The 25820-nt window shown below is 45.3% G+C and overlaps 1 protein-coding gene across 2 annotated transcripts in view; it reads left to right on the top strand.

Annotated features, from left to right (window-relative positions):
* The window catches only part of LOC130282164 (uncharacterized), a 77218-nt gene extending 53366 nt beyond the window's left edge, over window positions 1–23852 (top strand). Inside the window, exons 1-3 of one of the 2 annotated variants that reach the window (XM_056530133.1) lie at window positions 4062–4446; window positions 20893–21070; window positions 23487–23852. In XM_056530133.1, coding sequence (XP_056386108.1) covers window positions 4120–4446; window positions 20893–21070; window positions 23487–23773 — 792 coding nt within the window. In that variant the 5' untranslated portion in view covers window positions 4062–4119 and the 3' untranslated portion in view covers window positions 23774–23852. Of the gene's footprint in view, window positions 1–4061; window positions 4447–20892; window positions 21071–23486 lie in introns of those variants that run through there. The other variant, XM_056530134.1, reaches the window with a different exon arrangement.
* The last annotated feature ends 1968 nt before the right edge of the window (window positions 23853–25820 follow it).

Raw genomic sequence — 25820 nt, 5'->3', positions numbered from 1 at the left:
TATAGGGGTATGTGTATATGTAGTGTTTTTTACTTTTTATTTTATTGTGTGTTAGTGTAGTGTAGTGTTTTTAGGGTACAGTCACATGTGCGGGGGTTCACAGTAGTTTCTCGCTGGCAGCTTGAGCTGCGGCAGAAAATTTGCCGCAGCTCAAACTTGCAGCCGGATACTTACTGTAATCCTCCGCCCATGTGAGTGTACCCTGTACGTTCACATTGGGGGGGAGAAACATCCAGCTGTTGCAAAACTACAACTCCCAGCATGTTCGGTCTATCAGTGCATGCTGGGAGTTGTAGTTTTGCAGCAGCTGGAGACACACAGGTTGTGAAACACCGAGTTTGGTTGTAAACTCAGTGTTTTGCAACCAGTGTGCCTTCAGCTGTTGCAAAAGCTGAAACCCCCAGCATGTATGGACAGCGGAAGGACATGCTGGGTCTTGCAGTTATGCAACAGCCGGAGGCATACTACTTTGGCTGGGGATGCTGGGGTTTGTAGTTATGCAACAGCTGGAGACACCCTGGTTTGCTACTTAACTCAGTGTGCCTTCAGCTGTTGCAAAACTACAACTCTCAGCAGTCACCGACAGCCAACGGGCATGCTGGGAGTTGTAGTTATGCAACCACCAGATGCACCACTACAACTCCCAGCATGCACTTTAGCTGATTGTGCAAGCTGGGAGTTGTAGTTATACAACAGCTGAAGGTACACTTTTCCATAGAAAAATGTTCCTCCAGCTGTTGCAAAACTACAAGTCCCAGCATGCCCATAAGGGCATGCTGGGAGTTGTGGTGGTCTGCCTCCTGCTGTTGCATAACTACAGCTCCCAGCAGCATGCTGGGAGCTGTTGCTAAGCAACAGCAGGAGGCTGTCACTCACCTCCTGCTGCTGCTCCACAATGCTGCCGCACAGGTCAGTCCCTCGCCGCCGCCGTCGCTCCTGGGGCCCCGATCCCAACAGGGACGCCGGGTATCGGGGTCCCCAGCACCCGGGGTCGTCTTCCCGCACCCGCTCACGTACTCCGGAAGAGGGGCGGAGCGGGTTGCGGGAGTGACACCCGCAGCAGGCGCCCTGATTGGTCGGCCGGTAATCCGGCCGACGAATCAGGGCGATCGTGAGGTGGCCCTGACGGCCCCGATCAGCCAGTAATTCCGGGTCATCGGGTCACTGGAGACCCGATTGACCCGGAATCCGCCGCAGATCGCTGGACTGAATTGTCCAGCGATATGCGGCAATCGCCGACATGGGGGGGACATAATGACCCCCCTGGGCGATATGCCGGGATGCCTGCTGAACGATTTCAGCAGGCATCCGGCTCCGCTCCAGCTAGCGGCGGGGGCCGGAAATGCTCAGGGCGTATCCATACGCCCTCGGTCCTTAAGGACTTGGAAACGGGGGCGTATTGTTACGCCCTATGTCCTTAAGGGGTTAAAGGGGTATTCCAGGAAAAAACTTTTATATATTTATATATATATATATATCAACTGGCTCCAGAAAGTTAAACAGATTTGTAAATTACTTCTATTAAAAAATCTTAATTCTTTCAGTACTTATGAGCTTCTGAAGTTACGGTTGTTCTTTTCTGTCTAAGTGCTCTCTGATGACACCTGTCATGGGGATTTGCTTCTAAACTGGGCGTTTCCCGAGACAGGTGTCATCTGAGAGGACTTAGACAGAAAAGAACAACCTTAACTTCAGAAGCTCATAAGTACTGAAAGGATTAAGATTTTTTAATAGAAGTAATTTACAAGTCTGTTTAACTTTCTGGAGCCAGTTGATATATAAAAATTGTTTTTTCCTGGATAACCCCTTTAATAAAATGGGAATGGTTGGTGATATTAACTTCCTGTTTGTGGGACATTAGTATATGTGAGGGGGGGAAACTTTTCAAGATGGGTGGTGACCATGGCGGCCATTTTGAAGTTGGACATTTTGAATCCAACTTTTGTTTTTTCAATAGGAGAAGGGTCATGTGACACATCAAACTTATTGGGAACTTCACAAGAAAAACAATGATGTGCTTGGTTTTAATGTAACTTTATTCCTTCATGAGTTATTTACAAGTTTCTAAAATGTGTTAAATGTGCTGCCCATTGTGTTGGATTGTCAATGCATTGTCAATTGATGGTATGATGTGGTATATGGGGTACAAAGATAGTGGGGCCATTCTTCATCAATGGAAACCTCAAGGCCACTGGATATGTGAAATTGCTACATGATTATGTGTTTCCCTCTTTATGCACTGAAGCTGGCACGTTCCCTGAGTTTTTCCAGCAAGATGGTGCACCATCACATTATGGGTGTCAGGTCCGAGCATTCCTAGATGAACAGTTTCCTGGAAAGTGGATAGGTCGTCGTGGGTCAGTTGAATGGCCCCCAAGGTCTCCCGATCTGACCCGCTTAGACTTTTATCTTTGGGGTCATCTGAAGGCAATTGTCTATGCTGTGAAGATACGAGATGTGCAGCACCTGAAACTACGGATACTGGAAGCCTGTGCTAGCACTTCTCCTGCGGTGTTGCTATCAGTGTGTGAAGAGTGGGAGAAGAGGGTTGCATTGACAATCCAACACAATGGGCAGCACATTGAACACATTTTATAAGTGGTCAGAAACTTGTAAATAACTCATGAAAGAATAAAGTTACGTTAAAACCAAGCACATCATTGTTTTTCTTGTGAAATTCCCGATAGGTTTGATGTGTCACATGACCCTCTTCCTATTGAAAAAACTAAAGTTGGATTCAAAATGGCCAACTTCAAAATGGCCGCCATGCTCACCACCCATCTTGAAAAGTTTTCCCCATCACATATACTAATATGCCACAAACAGGAAGTTAATATCACCAACCATTCCCATTTTATTAAGGTGTATCCATATAAATGGCTCACCCTGTATAATACTTACCTTGTTCAGCGTCGCAGGACCTTCGGTCATGTGACCATGCTAGTAACCTCTATGATATGTTGCAGGACCTTAGGAGGTCCTTGGGTTACGTGTTACCCACAAATCTCTGTAAAGGTGATTGACATCCGTTTGGACCAATTAGCGTTAGTCCAGCCCCTGCCCATATAAGGGAGCTGCGTCCAATTATCACTCTCTTTGGTTGCTGCTCTCGTGGATGTCGGACTAACAGGACGGTGTGCTACGCAACTTTCAAAGACACGCTAGGCCTCAAAACCTACGGCCTCAGCAGAACCAAAAATCGTGAGTTTTACTCTAATTCCTGCTAATGCTAGCGTGACTACTGGACCGCAACTAATTCCCCTAAATCCTGTGGAACAGCGCAATAGACTAAAGACTTTTAAAGCTGAAGTCCCAACCATTGTCAATCTCCAAAAGGAAGCTGTTGTATTGATCAGAGACTGTTATGTTAATTAAGTGTACAGAAAATCTTCAGTAATCTTCAGTTTACAGAAGCTTTCCGGTTGTGGACAATCCATTATTACTCACTTCCTCAAACCTATAATCATCTACCTCCCTATCGTTCCTGGGAAGGGCGGCGGTAGGAAAAGCTTTATTGAGGAGCCCTCACCCTGGCGTCACGAATAGCAAGGGTTAACAAGCACCCTTTAATACCTGCACAGCTACACTCCCCATACCCTACATCCCCCAGGCTACCACACTTACAAGTGGGGTCCCATGATGCATCTACCACATCTGCAGGGGCAAATCTGAAACAACTGATTTATCATATGGATAGGCTATGCTCACAAGGAAAGAATTTCAATGCACAATTTTCTGTAGTGAAAATTCTGCTGTGTGAATCGGACTGCGGAATCCCATTGAAGTGAATAGGCTTAAAAGACATGCAGAATTTCCGTGCGGATTTCAATTCGGAAATCCATGTGAAGATTCTGTAAGAACATAGTCATAAGCTACTGATTTTCCACTGTTGTAAATCAGCTGCATTTCTTTTCTGTGTGAAGGTACCTCAAATTTGCTAAAGTATTAAATCCTTAAAAGAAAAAAAAAAAAAAAGAAAAACTATTCTTAATTTTGTCAAGGGAATGACATTTTGATAGCCGGCCACAAGGTGGTGCTGAAGATTATGTTATGCAATGCTGAAGTTTCATAAGCAGCTGCAAGGCCTACTTAAGAGCTCCTTCCTTCCACCTTGTAAGCATGGCCAGGGGGATAGCACTGATCCAAGGGGGCAGCCGAGGCATCGGTCTCCATTTCTGCAAGTTACTATTATCTTCTAGGTACGGGGCCAAAGTGATAGCAACATGTAGAGACCCCCAGTCAGCCACAGATCTGCAGACCCTGAAAGAGCAGCACCCAGATGGACTCAGTATCCTGAGACTAGATGTAACCAGCCAGAGGGATGTCCAGGACACTGCGCAGGTGCTAGCACAACATTATGGGAGCCTGGATCTTTTAATAAACTCCTCTGCCATGTTGCACCCCACCGGGAAGGGAGAGACCAGTCTCAGGGAAGTCTCAGCAGAGGTAAGTAAAGGTCACCACAGATGGGGGGTTGAAGGAGAACTCAGGGATAGAAAAATGTATCCCCTATCCTAAGTGTCTTATTGCGGGGGTTCTCTGCATAAAAAGAGCTATGTTGATCCCCGCAAAAAAGCTGTGGCTCATACGCCCCCTCCATGCAGCTCTATAGGAGGGCCAGATACCTGAATGCAGCCCTCCCATAGAGATTCATGGAGGGGGGGGGGGGCATGTTGGTCACAACTTTCTGCCATGGTTGACACGCCCCACTCAGGAGGAGAGTTGGGGCGTTGTAAAGGAGAAATCCCATTGGTTGGACCCCCCCAATGGGACACTTATCCCCTATCCTTAGGATAGGGATACATTTTTCTATCCCGGAGTACTACTTTAAAGGTATTATCCAGGAATATATAAACCGAGCTTATTTCTTCCGAAAACAGCACCACACCTATCCTCGGGTTGTGTCTAGTATTGCAACTTGGCTCCATTCACTTTAAAGGGGTACTCCGCTGCTCAGCGTTTGGAACAAACTGTTCCAAACGCTGGAGCCAGCGCCAGGAGCTTGTGATGTCATAGCCCCACCACCCCCTCATGACGTCACACCCCTCCCCCTCAATGCAAGTCTATGGGAGGGGGCGTGACAGCCGTCACGCCCCCTCCCATAGACTTGCATTGAGGAGGCGGGGCGTGACATCATGAGGGGGTGGTGCTATGACATCACAAGCTCCCCTTTAATAGAACTGAACTGCAATAACACACAAAACCTGAGGACAGGAGTGGTGCTGTTTTTCTAATCCTGGATAACCCCTTTAAATCTGACCACAATTTACTGGTTGTAAGAATAATCTTTACTTCTATAGAAAATATGAATGGAAATCTTGAATGTTCTTATGTAAATTTAGACTGAGAGGAGGGTTTTGTCTACCTAACTACACATATTGGTGGTGTTGGACAAATCTATTAGGCTATGTTCACACGTCAGAATTTCCATGCAAAAATCCGCTTGGAATTCTGCACGGAGTTTCCTGTATAATTCAATGGGATTCTGCTGCGCTGTGCACACGGCAAAAATTTCATGCCAGATGTTTCCGGCACGTAAATTCCGATTTTCGTGTTTGCAGAAAGAATGATCCTGTTCATTCTTTTTGCGGACACCGCACAGAATACATAGCCGTCTATGAGATGGCACATTCCCGCAGTCTCTGGAATGTCCGCACAGAGATTTTCCACGCAGACATTCCGTAGTGTGAACATAGCCTTAGTAGTAGTCTACAAGAAAATGACAAACAATATGTGAAAACTGGGAACGTTAACTCCTCGAGGACACTTTTCATTTTTGAGTTTTTGTTTTTACTTTCTTTCGAGACATTGCACTTTATAGCAGCACTGATGTGACTCATGTTATCTTTATTCTATAGGTCAGTCCTATTACCTCAATACCCATCATTTCATGTTTTGTATTTTACTATTTTTTTTAAACTTTTTTTTGTGCAAAAAATATATATGCTTAAAATCACCTTATTCTGACCCCTATAAAATTTTTATCTTTCTATTTCATTTTTATCTCATTTTGTGCACTTTTTAATGGTACCATTTTGGTATAGATGGGATTTTTTGATAACTTTTTATAAATTCTTTCTGACATGCAATGTGACAAAAAAAAAAAAATCTGAAGTTCTGGCATATTTTATTATGTACACCGTTCACTGTACGGGATCAGTATCTTTATATTTTATTAGTTTGGACAACTCCACATGCAACAATACCAAATATATATATATTTTTTAAACTATTAATCAGTCAGTTCGTTGCTTCATAGACCTCCTGTACTGCCGAGCCATAAATATACTGGTATAGCCCAGACAACAGAGCCATAAATATACAGTGCTCGTCCTATAGCGGATAAAGCGGTTTCCCCACCATTGTCTTTTTTTCCCCCCCTATCTACAGGATAGGGAATAAGCGTATGAACAGGGGTGTCTAATTGCTGGGCCTCCCCATGATGCTGAGATGGGGTCTCAAGTCTACCTTTTGGAATGTTATCTTTTGGAGTGCCAAAAATTGTAGCTGCAGTACAAATGCACATCCTAACTACATTCCGAAGGTAGACTCAAGACCCCCTCTCGACATCATGGGGGCAGGGGCAGCAGTCAGACACCCCCTGACCATACACTTCGAATAAGATTATTGGTGGGGCAAACCCTTTTAACTATTGTTAGGCAAAGTTCACATGGCCAAAAATGTGCAGCTTGTCCGCCCAGAAAATACAGGTAGACATTCCGCACGTTTGCTGATTTGGCAGCACTAGGACCACTTGGAAATGCACCGTCTTCATAGACAGCAATGCATTTCCAAGCGGAATCCACAGAAACATTGAACCGGTTCAGTGTTTTTGTGGGCGCTGGAATCAAGATTCTACCCCTGTGCACAGAGCAGCAGAATCCCTTTGAAATCAATGGGACTCTGCTGCAGCTAATTTCCAAACGGAATTCTTCCTGGAATATTACTATTACCGTATTTATCAGGGTATACCACGCACCGGCCTATAACACGCACCCTCATTTTACCAAGGATATTTGGATAAAAAAAGTTTTTTTACCCAAATATCCATGGTAAAATGAGGGTGCGTGTGTGCGCGTGTATACCCCGATACACCCCCAGGAAAGGCAGGGGGAGAGAGGCCGTCGCTGCCCGCTTCTCTCCCCCTGCCTTTCCTGGGGTCTAGAGCCCTGCTGCCGGCCCTTCTCTCCCCCTGGCTATCGGCGCCGCTGCCCATTCTGTCCCCCTGACTATCGGTGCCGGCGCCGATAGCCAGGGGGAGAGAAGCGGCGCCGACAACCAGGGGGAGAGAAGGGGCAGCGGCACCCATTGCCGGCGCCGCTGCCCCATTGCCTCCCCCCATCCCCGGTGGCATAATTACCTGTTGCCGGGGTCGGGTCCACGCTGCTTCAGGCCTCCGGCGTGCGTCCCCTGCGTCGTTGCTATGCACTGCACTGCACGGCGCGGCGCACTGACATCATGCGCCGTGCAGTGCATAGCAACGACGCAGGGGACGCACACCGGAGGCCTGAAGCAGCGCGGACCCGACCCCAGCAACAGGTAATTATGCCACCGGGGATGGGGGGAGGCAACGGGGCAGCGGCGCCGGCAATGGGTGCCGCTGCCCATTCTCTCCCCCTGGCTGTCGGCGCCGCTTCTCTCCCCCTGGCTATCGGCGCCGGCAATGGGGCGCCGGCACTGATAGTCAGGGGGACAGAACGGGCAGCGGCGCCGATAGCCAGGGGGAGAGAAGGGCCGGCGGCAGGGCTCTAGACCCCAGGAAAGGGAGGGGGAGAGAAGCGGGCAGCGACGGCCTCTCTCCCCCTGCCTTTCCTGGGGGTGTATCGGCGTATAACACGCACATAGACTTTAGGCAAAAAATTTTAGCCTAAAAAGTGCGTGTTATACGCCGATAAATACGGTATTTCATGCTGCGGATCCGCCGACGATGGACCCTATAGTGTGCCTCCATCTGTGCTTGCTCTGTGACTGCTCTCGGTCTAGCTCAGGGAGCAGGGGGAGCGGCTGCATTGTGTGCGAGTATACTGCGAGTGAGCGCAGCGTCTTGCACATCACAGTGTGTCTGCTTGTAGATTGCCGCTATGAGCAGGCACAGATGGAGGCACACTTTAGAATCCATTGTCAGCAGGTCCGCAGCATAAAATACACTGTGGATCCGTCCATGTGAACGTACCCTTAAATCAAAAATAAAATACGCAGCAAAATACGGCATGTGAGACCCTACCCTTAGGGTACGTTCACATGGGCGGATTATTTGCGGAATTTTTACAGCGTATTTGCTGCGGATTTTGCTACCATTGACTTCAATTGGTCAGCAGAAAATCCGCAATAGATGCAGATTTTCCTTTGGACCCTAGCAAAATCCGCTGCGAAAATTCCGCAGGTACTCCGCCTGTGGTGTGAACGCACCTTAAGGGTACATTTACATGGGTTACCCACGAGTTTCCTGCTGCAGGTCTAAGCCACGGCAAAATACTGCTGAATTTTTCAGGCAGACTCTTATGAGGTCAATGTAATTTACTGCCAAACACCCGCCACGGCTCAAACCTGCAGCGGAAACATGCAGGTAACCTGCCTGTGTGAACGTACCCTAAGAGTATGTTCAGTGGCATTGCAAAGAGAGTGAGGACGGCAGTGGTTTCACCCCATCTGATGCCTTAAGTTTCACTAGTGACAGCCACATGCGACACAGCACTGTGTTAAGCTATAACACAAATAGAGAAACATAGCCGCACATCCACCATTTGTATTTTCATCTACTTGCTTCTCTGTATAATTTAAAAAAAAGTAACAGGTTGTTAGTATACATTTTGATCAAAAAGTACAAGCCCACACGCCACGTCAAAGCCACCTAGTCACAGTGGGTCCCTAACCTGACACTGGCGTAGCGCCGGGCAGCGACCACTGCCTCCGGGACACCATGCCCACAGGGGGAGCGACTCAGTGGCCAGGCAGCCCCACTGCTGCCCGACCAAGCCATTGGCTCTGAGCCGCACCACCCCACAGCCAAAGCATCACAGAAACAATGGCCGCCACAAAGCACCACACCAGTGTGAACACCTACCATGTGCTCCCTGCCAGAGGGCTGGGAGGATGCTAGAAGGAACCCCTTAGGGTACGTTCACACAGGCGGATTTATTTGTGGGTTTCCCGCTGCATATTTGAAAGGAGGCGGGCTCTTCTCGGCTGTCCGCCACAAACCCTACTGACTTCAATGGGGCTTGTGGCGGATTTTCCGAGAAGAACCCTGATCTGCACTGGACAGCTGAGAAGAACCCTCCCCCTTTCAAATACGCAGCAGGAAACCCGCAAATAAATCTGCCCGTGTGAACATACCCTTATACAATCTCTGGCTAATTAAACTGTGTTAGGCTATGTTCACACGGCAGGATTCTGCAATTCCACCCAAATTCCATTCTGCAAAGCTTGCAGCGGACTTTGGTGGAATTGCGGAATTCTGGCAGAATTTTTGTGTTCTCAAAACAAAGAATTTTGCTGAAATTCAAAGCTCAATTGACTTCAATGGGATTCCGCTGCAGAATTCTGCAAAATTAAAGACAGGTCTTTAAATTTTGTGGGAATGCATAACTTTTGTGATGGAAACTCTGCGGTGTGAATGGGACAGTGGAATCCCATTAAAGTCAATGGGCAGTAAATTATGGCAAAATTTCCGGTGGAATTCTTCCTTGGAATACCGCATAGAAACTCCACCATATGAACTTAGGAAACAGCACAGTGTAAGGGTACGTTCACACGGGCGGATTACCTGCGGAAAATCCTGCGGAAAATCTGCAGCGGCTTTTGCTACCGTTGACTTCAATGGGTCAGAAGGAAAATCTTCAAATGCCTCTAAATACGCTGCAGAAATGATGCAGTGAATCCGCCACAGTGTGTATGAGGTACAAGCTGGGGGACGCTGTGGAGCCGGGGGGTGTTTGATTATTCTGTATAGCACTATTAGGCAGCTTTATGGCGCCAACTTCTGTGTAATGTATGAGGAAACATAAGAGTGGTGGTCATGTATCACCGGAGCCATTGGAAAATCAGTGCCCTGCTCTGCAATTGTTTTAGAGCAGTGTTCCCCAATCTGAGGAACAGCAGAATTTCCAAAAACCTCTGTCAGCAAAAGTGTTAATATCCGTGTTTACATTGGTCTATCTGTTCCAGCCTGTACATTGATCTCTCTCATGATCAGACCATGTAAATACACACTGCAAATATTTTTTTTACCAGGTTTTAATACATTCAGTACTTGTTCTCTTTAGGTCAGTGTTTTCCAAACAGTGTGTCTCCAGCTATTGCAAAACTGCAACTCTCAGCATGCCCAGACAGCCTTTGGCTGTCTGGGCATGCTGGGAGTTGTAGTTATGCAACACCTGGAAACACACTGGAAAACACTGCTTTAAATGGGCACTGTCATGAAGTAAAAAAATTGATATGTTGTAGTACTTAAGTACTACAACATATCTCTAAAATCACTTTTTTTAATTAAAGTATATTAAACAAGTTTAAAATCACTTTTAAATTCGGCCACTAGGGGTCGCCCTCCTAGTGGCCGAATGCATTCAGCAGTGACGTCACTACTGGATTTCGACTCATTTCAGCCTGGCAATGAGTTGAAATCCAGTCACTGCGGTGCTCGCTCCCCCCTGTCAATCAAACAGGCGAGAGCGAGCACGCTGATAGCTGGGGCTGCACTGCCCACTGTCAGGCTGCTCCACTAGCCTCGCGCGTGGCCCCGCTCGCCCCCGTTACCCTGTCCGGAGGCAGCGTGCGCACTCATTGCTGCGCTGATCCTCCGGATGGGCAAGTCTGATCTGAGGTCTTATAAGGGGAGCGGAATGTCTTCTTTTCGGGCGGTCGGAGGGAGGGGGTTGTTGCACGGCGGGGTCTGGGGGTGATGGAGTTTGGGGGAGCGGAATGTCTTTTTCGGGCAGGCGGAGGGAGAAGGGCGGGGGTGTTGCGCGGCGGGGCCTGGGGGAGCGGGATCTGTGGAAGCTGCGGCTGAGACTGTTTTCACCACAGGGTGCCTACAGTTGTTTCCCCACTACAACTCCCAGCATGCCCTGACTGCCAATAGATGTCAGGGCAGGCTGGGACTTGTAGTGGTGAAACAGCTGGAGGCACCCTGTATAGTTGAACTAAGGGCGGAAGTAAGGCCCCCCCAGCAGGCGTCAGTGACGTCATGCCTGCCAGGGAAGTCTGTCTGGTAGTGAGCACACTACCAGGCAGAAAAAAAAAGCATTTTTAATATAGTAAAAAAAAATGTAAAGGCAGGGAGGGTGTTAGGGATAGATGGGAAATAGGCAGGGACAGAAAGAAAAAAAAAAAGGGATGGTGGGAGCTACCCTTTAAGTATCCCATGAAGACTGTCCAAAGAGTGATTTCCCTCTAGTAAAATCCACCAGTTAGTTATGTTGGAAGCTGCTAAAGCTTCTGGGATTCAAGCTGCAGTAGTTCTGGAGTCTTAGGCTCTGCTGCCACCTTGTGTTCAAAATAGAGAACTTTTCTTCAAGCAAAGACGGAGAGGGAGAGGGATCTACATGTGGGTTTATACAATTGGGCAAAAAAGTTCTCCCACTTAAAAAGATGAGAGGTCTGTCATTTTCATCATAGGTATACCTCAACTATGAGAGACATTATGAGAAAAAAAATCCATAAAATCACATTGTCTGATTTTTAAAGAATTTATATGCAAATTATGGTGAAAATAAGTATTTGGTCACCTACAAACAAGCAAGATTTCTGGCTCACAGACCTGCAACTCCTTCTTTAACCCCTTAAGGACCCAGGGTGTACCTGTACGCCTGTGGGAATTCCGGTCCCTGTCACCCCGTGCAAACCCCTGTGGGGGGTCCTGGGATCCCCCCATGTCAGCGATCGCCGCAAATCGACGATCAATTCAGATTGGTGATTCCAGGTCAATTGGGTCCCTATCACCCTTTAGCAGCAGGAGTGAAGGTGGCACTTAGGACGCCTGCTGTGGGGGTGTCACTAACAGCACCTGCTCCGCCCCTACTCTGGAGGACGAGAGTGGGTGCCAGGAGTGTCTACCTGTAGTGGGGGCCCCTGATCCCCGGCATCGGCGGCGGGATTGGGGCCCCCGGAGTGGAGACAGCGGCGGCATCAGGATTACCGGCAGAATGTGCGCAGCAGCAGGAGATAAGGCTGACCTCCTGCTGTTGCCTAGCAACAACTCCCAGCATGCACAAATGGGCATGCTGGGAGTTGTTGTTATGCAACAGCAGAAGGCACAACTCCAACTCCCAGCATGTCCTTTGGTAGTTTGTGCATGCTGGGGGGGTTGAAGTTATGCAACAGCTGGAGGCACATTTTTTTTCTATGAAAAAGTGTGCCTCCAGCAATTGCATAACTACAACCCCCCAGCATGCACAAACTACCAAAGGGCATGCTGTTAGTGCATGCTGAAAATTGTAGTTTTGCAACAGCTGAAGGCACACTGGTTGCGAAACACAGTTTGTTACCAAACACAGTGTTTCACAATCTCCAGCTGTTGCAAACTACAACTCTCAGCATGCACTGATAGACCGTACATGCTGGGAGTTGTAGTTTTACAACAGCTGGAGGCACACTGGTTGCAAAACACAGAGTTTGTTACTTAATTCAGTGTTTCGCAACCAGTGTGCCCCCAGTTGTTGCATAACTACAACCCCCAGTATCCATGGGCAGCCAAAGGGCATGCTGGGAGTGTTAGTAGTGTGCCTCTAGCTGTTGCATAACTACAAGTCCCAGCATTCCCTTCAGCTGTCAGTGCATGCTGGAGGTTGAAGCTTTGGCAACAGCTGAAGGCATACTGGTTGCAAAACACTGAGTTTGTTACCTAATTTTGGTATCGGAGTCCGTCCCTATGCAAATCCCTAATTTAGGCCTCAAATGCGCATGGCGCTCCCTCAATTTGGAGCCCTGTCGAATTTCAAGGCAACAGTTTAGGGCCACATATGGGGTATTTCTGTACTCGGGAGAAATTGCCTAACAAATGTGGGGGGGCTTTTCTCCTTTCACCCCTTATGAAAAGGTAAAGTTGGGGTCTACTCCAGCATGTTATTGTAAAAAAAATTAAAAAAAAAATTTACACTGACATGCTGGTGTTGCCCCATACTTTTCATTTTCACAAGACGTAAAAGGAAAACGAGACCTCCAAAATTTGTAACGCAATTTATGTGGACCTAAAATGGTCTGCGGGTGCACAACAAGGCTCAGGAGTGAGAGCACCATGTACTTTTGAGGTGATTTGCACAGGGGTGACTGATCATTACAGCGGTTCTGGCATAAATGCAAAAAAACACCCACATGTGACCACATTTTGGAAACTACACCCCTCACAGAACGTAACAAGGGGTATAGTGAGCCTTAACACCCCACAGGTGTTTGAAGAATTTTCGTTAAACTTCGACGTGAAAAAGATATTTTTGTAATTTTTTCACTAAAATGCTGGTGTTATGCCAAATTTTTCATTTTCACAAGGGGTAATAGGGAAAAAAGCCCCCCCATAATTTGTAACCCCATTTCTTCTGAGAATATAAATACCCCATGTGTGGACCTAAAGTGCTCTGCGGTGCACTACAATGCTCAGAATAGAAGGAGCGCCATTCTCACGTCAAAAATTGGCGGAAATTTGTGGGGTGTAAAGGCTCATTTTATCTCTTGTTACATTCCTTGAGGGGTGTTGTTTCCCAAATAGTGTGCCATGTGGGGCTTTTTTTTTGCTGTTCTGGCACATAAGGGCTTCGTAAATGTGACATGCCCCCCCCCCCCTCCCCCCCAAAAAATAAAAAAATTCAACAACATTTGCTTTCCAAAAAGCCAAATATGGCTCTTTCTCTTCTGGGCATTGTAGTGCACCCGCAGAGCACTTTGGGGGAGATTTATCAAAACCTGTGCAAAGGAAAAGTTGACCAGTTGCCCATAGCAACCAATCAGAGGCCTTGTTAAAAATGAAAGAAGCAAGCTGATTTTGATAAATCTCCCCTTTTATGTCCACACATGGGGTATTTCCATACTCAAAAGAAATGAGGTTATAAATTTTGGGGGGCATTTTCTCATATTGCCTCTTGTAAAAATGGTAAATTTGTGGAAAAAAACTGCATTTTAATGAATTTTTATTTATTTATTTACACATCCGACTTTAACGAAAAGTCGTCAAACACCTGTGGGGTGTTAAGGTTCACTGTACCCCTTGTTACGTTCCTTGAGGGATGTAGTTTCCAAAATAGTATGCCATGTGAGTTTTCTTTGCTGTTATGACACATAGGGGCTTCCTAAATGCGACATGGCCCCCCAAAAACCATTTCAGCAAAATTCACTCTCCAAAATCCCATTGTCGCTCCTTCCCTTCTGAGCCCTCTAGTGCACCCACAGAGCACTTTACGTTCACATATGAGGTATTTCCTTACTTGAAAGTAATTGGATTACACATTTTGGGGAGATTTTTTTTTCTTTTACCCCCAAAAGCTGGGTCTATAAGAACATGTTAATGTAAAAAATTTAGATTTTTAATTTTCTCCTTCACTTTTCTGCTATTCTTGTGAAACCCCTAAAGGGGTAACAAACTTTCTAAATGTCATTTTGTATACTTTGAGGGGTGCCATTTTTTATAATGGGGTAATTTATGAGGTATTTTTAATATGCAGGCCCCTCAAATCTACTTAAAAACTGAACTGGTCCCTGAAAAATTTGTGACAAATTGTAAAATTGCTGCTGAACTTTGAAGCCCTCTGATGTCTTCCAAAAGTAAAAACATGTCAACTTTATGATGCAAACATAAAGTATATGTGAATCAATATATAATTTATTTGGTATGTCTATTTTCCTTACAAGCAGTTCGAATTTTTCACCAAGAAATGATGCAGTTATTGACAAAAAATTTACCACTATGTTAAAGTAGAATATGTCATGAAAAACAGTCTCGGAATCAAGTTCATAAGTAAAAGCATCCCAGAGTTATTAATGCTTAAAGTGACAGTGGTCAGATGTGCAAAATGCCCGGGTCCTCAAGGTGAAAATGGGCTGGGTCCGTAAGGGGATAAGAGTTCCTCTGTCCTCCACTCGTAACCTGTTTTAACTTATCAGTATAAAAGACACCTGTCTACAACCTCAAACAGTCACACTCCAAACTCCACTATGGCCAAGACCAAAGAGCTGTCGAAGGACACCAGAAACAAGATTGTAGACCTGCACCAGGCTGGGAAGACTGAATCTGCAGTAGGCAAGCAGCTTGGTGTGAAGAAATCAACTGTGTGAGCAATTATTAGAAAATGGAATACACGCAAGACGACTGATAATCTCCCTCGATCTGGGGCTCCACAGAAGATCTTACCCCGTGGTGTCAAAATGATCACAAGAACAGTGAGCTAGAACCACGAGGGGGGGCCTACAGAATGACCTGCAGAAAGCTGGTACCAAAGAAACAAAGGCTACCATCAGTAACACACTACGCCGCCAGAGACTCAAATCATGCAGTGCCAGACATGTCCCCCTACTTAAGCCAGTACATGTCCGGGCCCGTCTGAAGTTTGCTAGAGAGCATTTGGATGATCCAGAAGAGTATTAGGAGAATGTCATATGGTCAGATGAAACCAAAGTAGAACTTTTTGGTAAAAACTCAACTTGTCATGTTTGGAGGAGAAAGAATGCTGAGTTGCATCCAAAGAACACCATACCTACTGTGAAGCATGGGGGTAGAAACATCATACTTTGGGGCTGTTTTTTTAGCAGGACGACTGATCTGTGTAATGGAAAGAATGAATAGGGCCATGTATCGTGAGATTTTGAGTGCAAACCTCCTTCCATCAGCAAGGGCATTGAAGATGAAACATGGCTGGGTCTTTCAGCATGACAATGATCCCAAACACACTGCCCGGGCAATGAAGGAATGGCTTCATAAGAAGCATTTCAAGGTCCTGGAGTGGCCTACCCAGTCTCCAGATCTCAACCCAATAGAAAACCTTTGGAGGGAGTTGTTTGTGGTCCCGTGCGACAGCCCCAAAACATCACTGCTCTAGAGGAGATCTGCATGGAGGAATGGGCCAAAATACTAGCAACAGTGTGTAAAAACCTTGTGAAGACTTACAGAAAAATTTGACCTCTGTCATTGCCAACAAAGGGTATATAACAATGTATTGAGATTAGCTTTTGTTATTGACCAACTACTTATTTTCCACCATAATTTGCAAATAAATTCTTTAAAAATCAGACAATGTGATTTCATGGATTACAGGCCTCTCTCATCTTTTTAAGTGGGAGAACTTGCACAATTGGTGGCTGACTAAATACTTTTCTGCCCCACTGTATGTGTATATGTAGACTTGCTGGCCACTTTTTTAGGTACATTTGTTCAATTGCTTCTAAACACAAATAGCCAATCAGCCAATGACATCTCAATGACAATGACATGCGTTTAAGCATGTAGATGTGATCAAGACAACTTACTAAAATTCAAGCTGAGCATCAGAATGGGGAAGAAATGGGATTTTAGTGACTTTGAACGTGGCATGGATGCTGGTTGGCCAACAAGATTTTAACACACAACCATCTCTAGGGTTTAAAGAGAGAGGTCAGAAAAAGACAAACTTGTCTTCTTGGTATCAGAGGAGAATAGGCAGACTGGCTTGAGATGTCAAAAAGGCAACAGTAACCCACATAACCACTCGTTACAACCAAGGTATGGAGAATACCATCTCTGAATGTACAATATTTTAAAATCTGAAGCAAATGGGCTACAGCAGCAGAAGTCCATAGTGGGTGTCACTCCTGTCAGCTAAAACAGGAACTAAGGCTTCAGTACAATTCACACATGTTCACCAAAATTGGATTATTAAAGACTGGAAGAATGTTGCCTGGTCTCAATTCCAACTGCGACACTCATGGTGGGGTCAGAATTTGGTGTAAACAACATACAAGCATGGATCTATCCTGTCTTGTATCAGCGGTTCATGTTGGTGTGGGTGGTGTAATAGTGTTGGGGACATTTTCTTGGCACATTTTTGGCCCCTCAGTACCAACTGAGTATGGTTTGTGTATTGTATCTGCCCATGTCCATCCCTTTATGACCACAGTAAACCGATCTTCTGATGGCTACTTCCAGCAAGATAATGCACCATGTCACAAAGCTCTTGAAGATGACAATGAGTTCACTGTACTCCAGACACATTTGGATTGCATGAATGTGCCGCCAACGAATCTGCAGCAACTGCAGGATGCCATCATGTCTATATGGACAATATGCATTGTTCTCTCACCTTGTAGAAAGTATGCCGCAAAGAATGAAGATACCCTGGTACTAGTAAGGTGTACCTAATATAGTGGCCAGTTAGTGTATGTTTCAGCATAACTTCTGAATGACTCAAGATATTTTGATTAAACTTGGTATGCATGTTTCTTTCATGTCAAATTAAAAGATAAGGGATGTTCCAATAATGACTATCTCCACAGCCCAATTGTAAAACAGCAGAGCCCAGAAAGTTAAATCATACTTTACCATGGCATTGGTGAGGCATTAGGTTGTTTAAAATTCCCAGACAACTCCGGGTATATAGCTAGTACTATATAAAGTGCAATATATTACAGGGGGTTTATTAGGACTGATGGCCTATTCATAGTATCCTTGGGCCCATCAGAGGAAACCATTCTTGAGGCCCACTCTTCAGATACCCCCCCCCCCCCCCCAAATACACACACACACACACGCACACACGCACACACAAGAAAAGAAAATCTATATCTCAAACACAACAGAGTTATAAGGAAAGTTTCAATGCATTCAAATGCTGTATCCCTTTTATATAAAAGTCATGCAGTCACCAAATGATACAGTATTGAAGAAGCAAATATTATCACCATGCTAAATAAAATGCCATTATAACAAGACCAATATTACCCACATACAGTGACCATTTAATAGTAGATACCAGCTTTACGTAGGTTTTTTCAGATCGTATAAGTGATTACAGTGCAGTTTTCATTCTATGCAGACCACTATAAAGACTTCTTTCAACCATGTCTCTGCAGAATTTACCATAAAATAATTAGGTTCCTAATTCCGGCATTCTTCTCTTCTCTATAAAACTCCCCATCTATAGCAGTTCAAATGGTAATAAAGCCCTATGCTGATCTGAAAAAAAAGTTATTTCCCTCAAAACACATCACCCGTTTTACTTTTGTAACTTTTTATTTTGTTCATTTACATTTATACCAATAAATGGTCCAGCCACGGACTTTTATGGAATCAAGTTGATAAAGACCAAGGATTTATTTTAAGAGTCAGTATCGCCTGGATCCCAAGATCTTGTTTCTCCAGTTCCTTTTTTCTCTGTTGTTACTCAGGACAGATTTCCTTAGCCCTGTTCCTGTGACCATCCAACTTAGCAGCGACTCAATTCTATTGGTACCCCATTTTCTTATGGGGTGACAGGCGAATTTACCTGAATTGGGAGGTGAGTGGCCATCTGACTAAGACTCTGGTCTCCCATGCACCACCCTAACCTTTTTTACTGAGGGTAATATATGTGGTGCCGTCCTCTGTTCTTTTTTTTTTTCCTTCTTTGTACTTTCTCTATGGTTAGGACCCCTTGCTTTACACTATAATTACCCCTCTCTCATCTAAAGTTAGGTCCCCTCTGGCTTTATCATATTGTTAGGCCACTTCTTTGTGTCCCATCAAGAATTAGGCCCTATCTGTCCCTACTCTATATTTAGGCTTGCCCATCTGTAGTTAGGCCCCATCTACCCTTACCCTAAAGTTAGGCCACCTTTTTCTGCCTCAATCTGTAGTTAGGCCCCCTCACCTATTCTATCACTAGGCTCCTCAACTCTATAGTTAGGCCCCATCTGTAGTTAGGGAACTTCAGCCCTTACCCTATAGTTAGGCCTCTCTTACCTTACCCTAAAGTTAGGATACTTCTTTGTACCTTAACTTTGTAGTTAGGTTACCTACATCTTTACTCTAGTTAGACCACCTCTTTGTGCCCCCATCTATAGTTAGACCCCCCCCCATCTCTGTCCTGACTCTATAGTTAGGCTCCCCAATCTGTAGTTAGGCTCCCTTCTGCCCTTACTTTATTGTTAGGCCTCTCATCTGTAGTTAGTCACCCTCTCCTCTCCACCTCCCCAGGCTGTTCTGCCTTCTCTTGGGCATTATAAGGCATTATACCAATTTGTGTGTAGCTGAGCCAGGGGGTGGAGCGCTGACAAGCCTGGCACTGGTTGGCTGATGCTCAGCGAGCCATTGTCAGGGCTAATGTGCTCTCTTGGTTATCTGGTAACTTGAAGAGGGATTCCTCATGTATTTCCTGTAAGTTACTTCTGCCTAACGCCTTTGACAGCTGGTGGCGAGTGTGGCACAACTGGACCCTGACTATGATGACATTTCACAGAAGCAACATGCTTACCTGAGGCCCCTCCGCTGTACCACTAGGAGGCAGGCTTTACATTGGTTGTACTCGGGACCAGGCACAGTGTCATACATTTTGTAGCTCCTGTGCCTGGTATAATGGATTATCACCATGGCCCATTAATGGTCTATTCACACGTACAGTATTCTGCGCAGATTTGATGCGCAGGATTTTCTGCTGCAGATTTCAATGTAAACTGAATGACTGAACACAGCTTGAAATCCTGCGCATCAAATCGGCGCAGAATACTGTATGTGTGAATAGACCCTAAATCAGCTGATTGATGCAAATGCTGAGGGTCAAACCCACAAGGATCTAATATTGATAGCCTATCCTTAGTAATCAGGATAATTAAATATGTCCCATGCATCATGAACTATTGTCTGAGGGGGCGTCACAAGCCTGCTCATCCAATTGGCTGAGTGACCATGCTACATCACGCCCCCAGAATTACCAGACAGCAGGGAGCCAAGCTCTGTTATACAAGCAGCAGCATGGCAACAAAAAAGCCAGAATAGTGTGGTGTAGACTGCCATGTTCAGACGAGGCATATGGTCTGAGCACTGATAGGCTGACCCGCCACCCCCACCCCTTCAACCTCTGCTGAAATGCTGCCAGCATTTATATAAAGACAACTTCTGGATATGATGCTGAGCATGTGCACTCAACTTTTTTGATTGACCATGGCAGGGTCTGTTCTGAGTTGAACCTGTCACGTAAAACCGCTGTAAGGTCTTGCTTACCGTGCTGCAGCTCCGTTTCAGGATGTTGGCAATCTTTTTATAGTCTAGGCTATCTTTATGTAGATCAACAATTCTCAGAGAGTTCTTTGCCATTAGGTGCCATGTTGAACTTCCAGTGACCAGTATTAGACACCTGTTTCCAATCCACACCTAAGACCTTGTAACACTAGTGAGTCAGATGATACTGGGAGTGAAAATGGCTAATTGGGTCCAATTTTGGACATTTCCACTTAGGGGATTATTCACTTTTGGTGCCAAGTTTTAGACCTTTAATGGCTGGGTGTTTGAGTTATTTTGAGGGGACACAACATTTAACACTGTTTTGCAAGCTGTGCACTCACTACTTTACATTTTAGCAGTGTCATTTATTTAGTGTTGTCAAATGAAAAGATATAATCAAATATTTACAAAATGTGAGGGGTGTACTTACGTATGTGAGATACTATATCTTCAGCGGTCATACACATCCCCTATTCTGTTGATCAGTGTTAATGGTGGCAAACCCCCTTTAAGTTAGAGTTTGTTAAATGGCATAACTACAATAGATTCAAACATCAGAGACCATAGTTACCCCAGTGGTAATCCAGACTGAGTATCCTGCAGGCCTAGGATTGCTAGGATTATTCCACAATGGTGTTCAAGCTACAATGTCAGGGTAAATGAGAAGGAATGGTTTTGCAGCAAAATAGGAGGTCTGCCTATATTATTAATTGACTATTTTGTCATATTTTTCTATCTAGGGTCTGTCACTGGCACTTGCTACAAATACAATAGGACCATTGCTGATGGCTAAATATTTCTCACCCCTTCTGTTAAAAGGAAGAGGAGCATTCGGAGCGCAGTCCTCTGACCGGTCCAAGCAGCACAATGGAATAATAGTTAATATGAGCGCTAAAGTAGGTTCTATATCTGACAATGGTAAGAATTAGCCACATATATATATCCACATATATATTCTAGCGTTAACCTTTTTAGGTCTGTTGTGTGCCTTAAAGGGGTACTCCAGCACTAAAACATCTTATCCCCTATCCAAAGGATAGGGCGATAAGATGCCTGATCACGGGGTCCCGCTGCTGGGGATCACCACAATCATTCATGCAGCACCCCGATATCATCAGCCTCCGGAGTCTGATGACTCACGATCAAGGAGCCGGAGTATCGAGCCCCCTCAATGCAAGCCTATGGGAGGGGGCGTGGTGGCTGTCACGCCCCCTCCCATAGGCTTGCATTGAGGGGTCAGAGTGTGACGTCACACAGGGCGGAGCTGTGACGTCACGATACTCCGGCCCCTTGATCGTGAGCCATCAGACCCGGAGCGATGTTCGGTCCGGAGGCTGATGATAGTGGGGTGCTGCATGAAAGATTGCGGGGCTCCCCAGCAGCGGGACCCCGTGATCAGGCATCTTATTCCCCATCCTTTGAAGTGGCTGTGTCCTGAAATCATCCCTAGGCTGTCTGCTCCTTTAGGACAAAAGAACTTCATGACTGAGATCCCTACTTGGCACCTCCTTCTATGAAAGCTTCCTTTTTGGAGGACTCAAGGCGTCATTGAATTACATAAATATTCATTCTTCTGCGTGGCTGCCAGGCAATGCTGCTACATTTACTGCAGTTAGCCAGTGGTACCAGTGCTTGTCTCTTGGGTGAACCTTTTTTTTCATCTTCTAATGCTCAGGAATATATATTTTTTTATTTTTTAATACAGCCACACAAGGGTTTGTTTTTTGTGGGTCAAGTAATGTTTTTCAAAGGTACATTTTTACATTCCAAAAACGTTTTGATTAAATGAATCCACGTCTGTCACCCATGTGTTTAAGGCACCAATAACATTCTGTACCTTCTTATCCCTCTGGTTTTACATGGAAGCACATGTGAGGAAATATATCTCTTATGCACGCCTTTTTTCCGAATGTTTTTATTGCAAAATAAATTCTGCGGCCAACTCTAGTGTTGGCCTGCCTTGACACACATTGTGTGCATTTATATCAGATGCTAAATAAATTCTCTGTTTAACTGATTGAGTTTCATGTGGCAGACGACCAGATCTGATAAGCTTAAGTAACAATATAGATGGTACAACTTACATATAAATTAAATGCTAATTGTGAAACAAATTCCATTTAGATGTGCTATGATAAATTCCTAATATGTGATCAGGTAAATGGTTCACTATTTTATATTGATATATATGTAAATGTGTGTGTGGTGTGTGTAGAAAAATGTAGAAAAAGGATGGGTGGTGAAAAAATGTGTAGAGTTTGCAACATTCCCAAAAAATTGCTGTAATTAAAACAGCAGCACTTGTGATCACTTTCATGCTACCTGGACAGCCAGTCATTGGGCAGTCCCCAGCAGCTTGGATTCGGATGAACGTAGTCATACAGATCGGACATACACCTATCAGGCATTTATGGAATGTCATGTGGATATGCCATAAATGCTTAAAGGGGTACTCTGGTGGAAAACTTTATTTATCTATTTATTTTTTTTAAATCAACTGGGGCAGAGGAAATTATTTTCTTTTTGGAACACAGAACTCTTTACTGAATCACAAGCACAGTGCTCTTCTGACATCTCTGTCCATTTTAAAAGCCGTTCAGAGTAGGAGAAAATCCCCATAGCAAACATATGCTGCTCTGGACAGTTCCTAAAATGGACAGAGGTGTCAGCAGAGAACACTGTGGTCATGATGTCAGCAGAGAGCACTGTGTTCGTGATGTCAGCAGAAAGATCTGTGTTCCAAAAATAAAATAATTTTCTCTGTAGTATTCAGCAGCTAATAAGTACTGGAAGGATTAAGATTTTTTTTTTTTTATAGAAGTAATTTACAAATCTGTTTAACTTTCTGGCACCAGTATATTTAAAAAAAAAAAATGTTTCCACCGGAGTACCCCTTTAAGATGTGAGTACTCCTTTTAAGGGGTACTCCTCCCCAAGACTTCTTTTCCCCTATCCGAAGCATAGGAGATAAGATATCTGATTTTGGGGGTCCGGCCACTGGGTACCCCTGCAATCTCCGGGCCGGCACTGCTCCGTTCTTGATTTCACCAAGATCCACCAACACTAAACTTGCCTGTTGTTGGAATTTAACCTGTCTTCTGGAGATAAGCAAATCCGGATGTGTCTCACAACCACTGACCTCTCCTATATGTTTACATGCCAGCTGGGCATGCATGTTTATAGGCAATAAAATCATCAAGCTTGGGATCAAACCTTAAAAATCCTTTACTATTTAGAGAAGAAAAAGTGCTACCCGCTACCATTAAAATGTAAGAATTGTTTCACAGACATTTTAATCTAAATTTTAAGTAATCAATAATCTATATCTCTTTAGGCCTAGGAGGTTGGTACAGCTACAGGATATCAAAGTCAGCCCTAAACATGGCTACCAAATGTCTTTCCATTGAACTGGGAAGAGGGAAGAATAAAGTCATCTGTGTTTCTCTGCATCCAGGAACAGTAGAAACAGACTTATCACGACCTTACCACAAAAATGTCCCCAAAGAGAAGCTGTTTTCTCCTGAGCGCTCTGTGACCTATCTAATGGCCATCATTGACAGCCTAAACATGGACCGGACTGGAAGATTTTATTCATGGAATGGGACTGAACTACAGTGGTGAACTTTTTCTTATTGTACTGTATATGAAGTCTCTGGATAGTTTTCAAGTATCCTTAGTAAAATAATTGCATCTTGTAGGATATGATTGTTGGCTTAATTTATTTATTTAGTATATACCGTATTTTTCGCCGTGTAAGACGCACTTTTTCTTCCCCAAAACGGGGGGGAAAAGTTGGTGCGTCTTAAACGGCGAATACCTGCGGCCATCAACGGCCGGGACCCGCGGCTAATACAGGACATCACCGATGGCGGGGATGCCCTGTATTAACCCTTCAGACACAGCGATCAAAGCTGACCGCCGCATCTGAAGCGAAAATAACACTAACCTGGCTGCTCAGTCGGGCTGTTCGGGACTACCGGGGTGAAATCGCGGCGTCCCGAACAGCATACAGGACACCGGGAGGGACCTTACCTGCCTTCTCGGTGTCTGCTCCGTGCCAGGATCCCCTTCATGGCCGATGCTCTCCTTCGACGTAATCACGTCGTCGCGCACGCCGTCCCGTCATCCAATAGGAGCGGCGTGCGTAGCGACGTGATGACGGCGACGGAGAGCGTGGATCCCGGGGAAGAAGACGTCCGGAGCTTTGGGGACACCGCGGGGACGCGGTGACAGTGATTGAGTGACATCCAGGGCAGAGGTGACGGGTCCGGAGCGGCGGGGACACGTGAGTACTATCTCCTATACCAGTGGTTTTCAACCTGCAGACCTCCAGATGTTGCAAAACTACAACTCCCAGCATGCCCGGACAGCCGACGGCTGTCCGGGCATGCTGGGAGTTGTAGTTTTGCAACATCTGGAGGTCCGCAGGTTGAAGATCACTGTTGGGTTCAGAATCTTTTTTTTTTTCTCTAGATTTTGGACCTTTAAAATAGGGTGCGTCTTATATGCCGGTGCGTCCTATAGGGCGAAAAATACGGTAGTTTTAGCTAAATTATGATAGCTTTTTGGATTTATGAACAACCTTGAATTGTGCAGTACCTAGGTAGAGGCTAGAGATGACTAAAAACTATCTGCCCTAAATAGTTATTTCTATGCCAAATCTCTACCAGGTTCCCCAACCTACCATGTGCCATTAAGAATACTGGTGTCTTTTGCTGAGGCAGTAGGACATTTTGGCCTCATCAAACATGACGGCCTTCTGCAATCCAGACCTAAACCACAACAATTTCAATTTTGTCATAATTGAAGACCAGCACCATCAGTTGTGTCTATGCCCCATATCCTTGCTCCCACCACATACATGAAATGCCCATCCTATTGACATAAATCCACTTTTTTTTTTTATTTATTTTTGTAAAATCAGGTGATAGTTTGAGAAATCATGAACATTATCCCTTGGATCATCATGGATAGACACTAAACTACTGACCTACCAGTGGATTATGTGCTGAACAATCTGTCCCCTTACCTCTATATCAGTGTTTACCAGCCAGAATTCTTCCAAGTGTTGCCAAATTTGGCATGCTGGGAGTTGCAGTTTTGCAAAAGCCTGGTTGGTAAACACTGTGTACATGTACCAGAGCTGAGTGTGTGATCATATACATGTAGTAAAAATTAGTGCGCAACATGTGTATGGAGCAGAACTGAATGTGTGATTATGTGTAAGCATGACCACGCACACACTCAACTCTACTGTTACGCTGAGCGCTCCAGGTCCCTGCTCCTCCCAGGAGTGCTCGCGGCATTCTCCTCTCTGCAGCGCCCCGGTCAGACCTGCTGACCGGGAGCGCTGCACTGACACTGCCGGCGGGGATGCGATCTGCATAGCGGGACGCATCCCAATCTTCTTACCTGTCCCGGTCCCCGGCTGCCACGTCCTGGCGCGTGCGGCTCCGCTCTCTAGGGCGCACGCGCGCCAGCTCTCTAAGATTTAAAAGGCCAGTGCACCACTAATTGGTGCCTGGCCCAATCAGTGTAATTAGCTCACCTGCTCCATGCCTATATTACCTCACTTCCCCTTCCCTGCATTGCCGGATCTTGTTGCCTTGTGCCTAGTGAAAGAGTTTCTGTGATTGCCTTACCAGTGTTACCAGACCTTCTGACGTTG

This window comes from Hyla sarda, chromosome 7 (genome assembly GCF_029499605.1).
Source record: "Hyla sarda isolate aHylSar1 chromosome 7, aHylSar1.hap1, whole genome shotgun sequence".
Classification (NCBI taxonomy): Eukaryota; Metazoa; Chordata; class Amphibia; order Anura; family Hylidae; genus Hyla; species Hyla sarda.
Note: the sequence above shows the minus strand (reverse complement) of the source record. Positions and strands in the feature narration are given on the sequence as shown.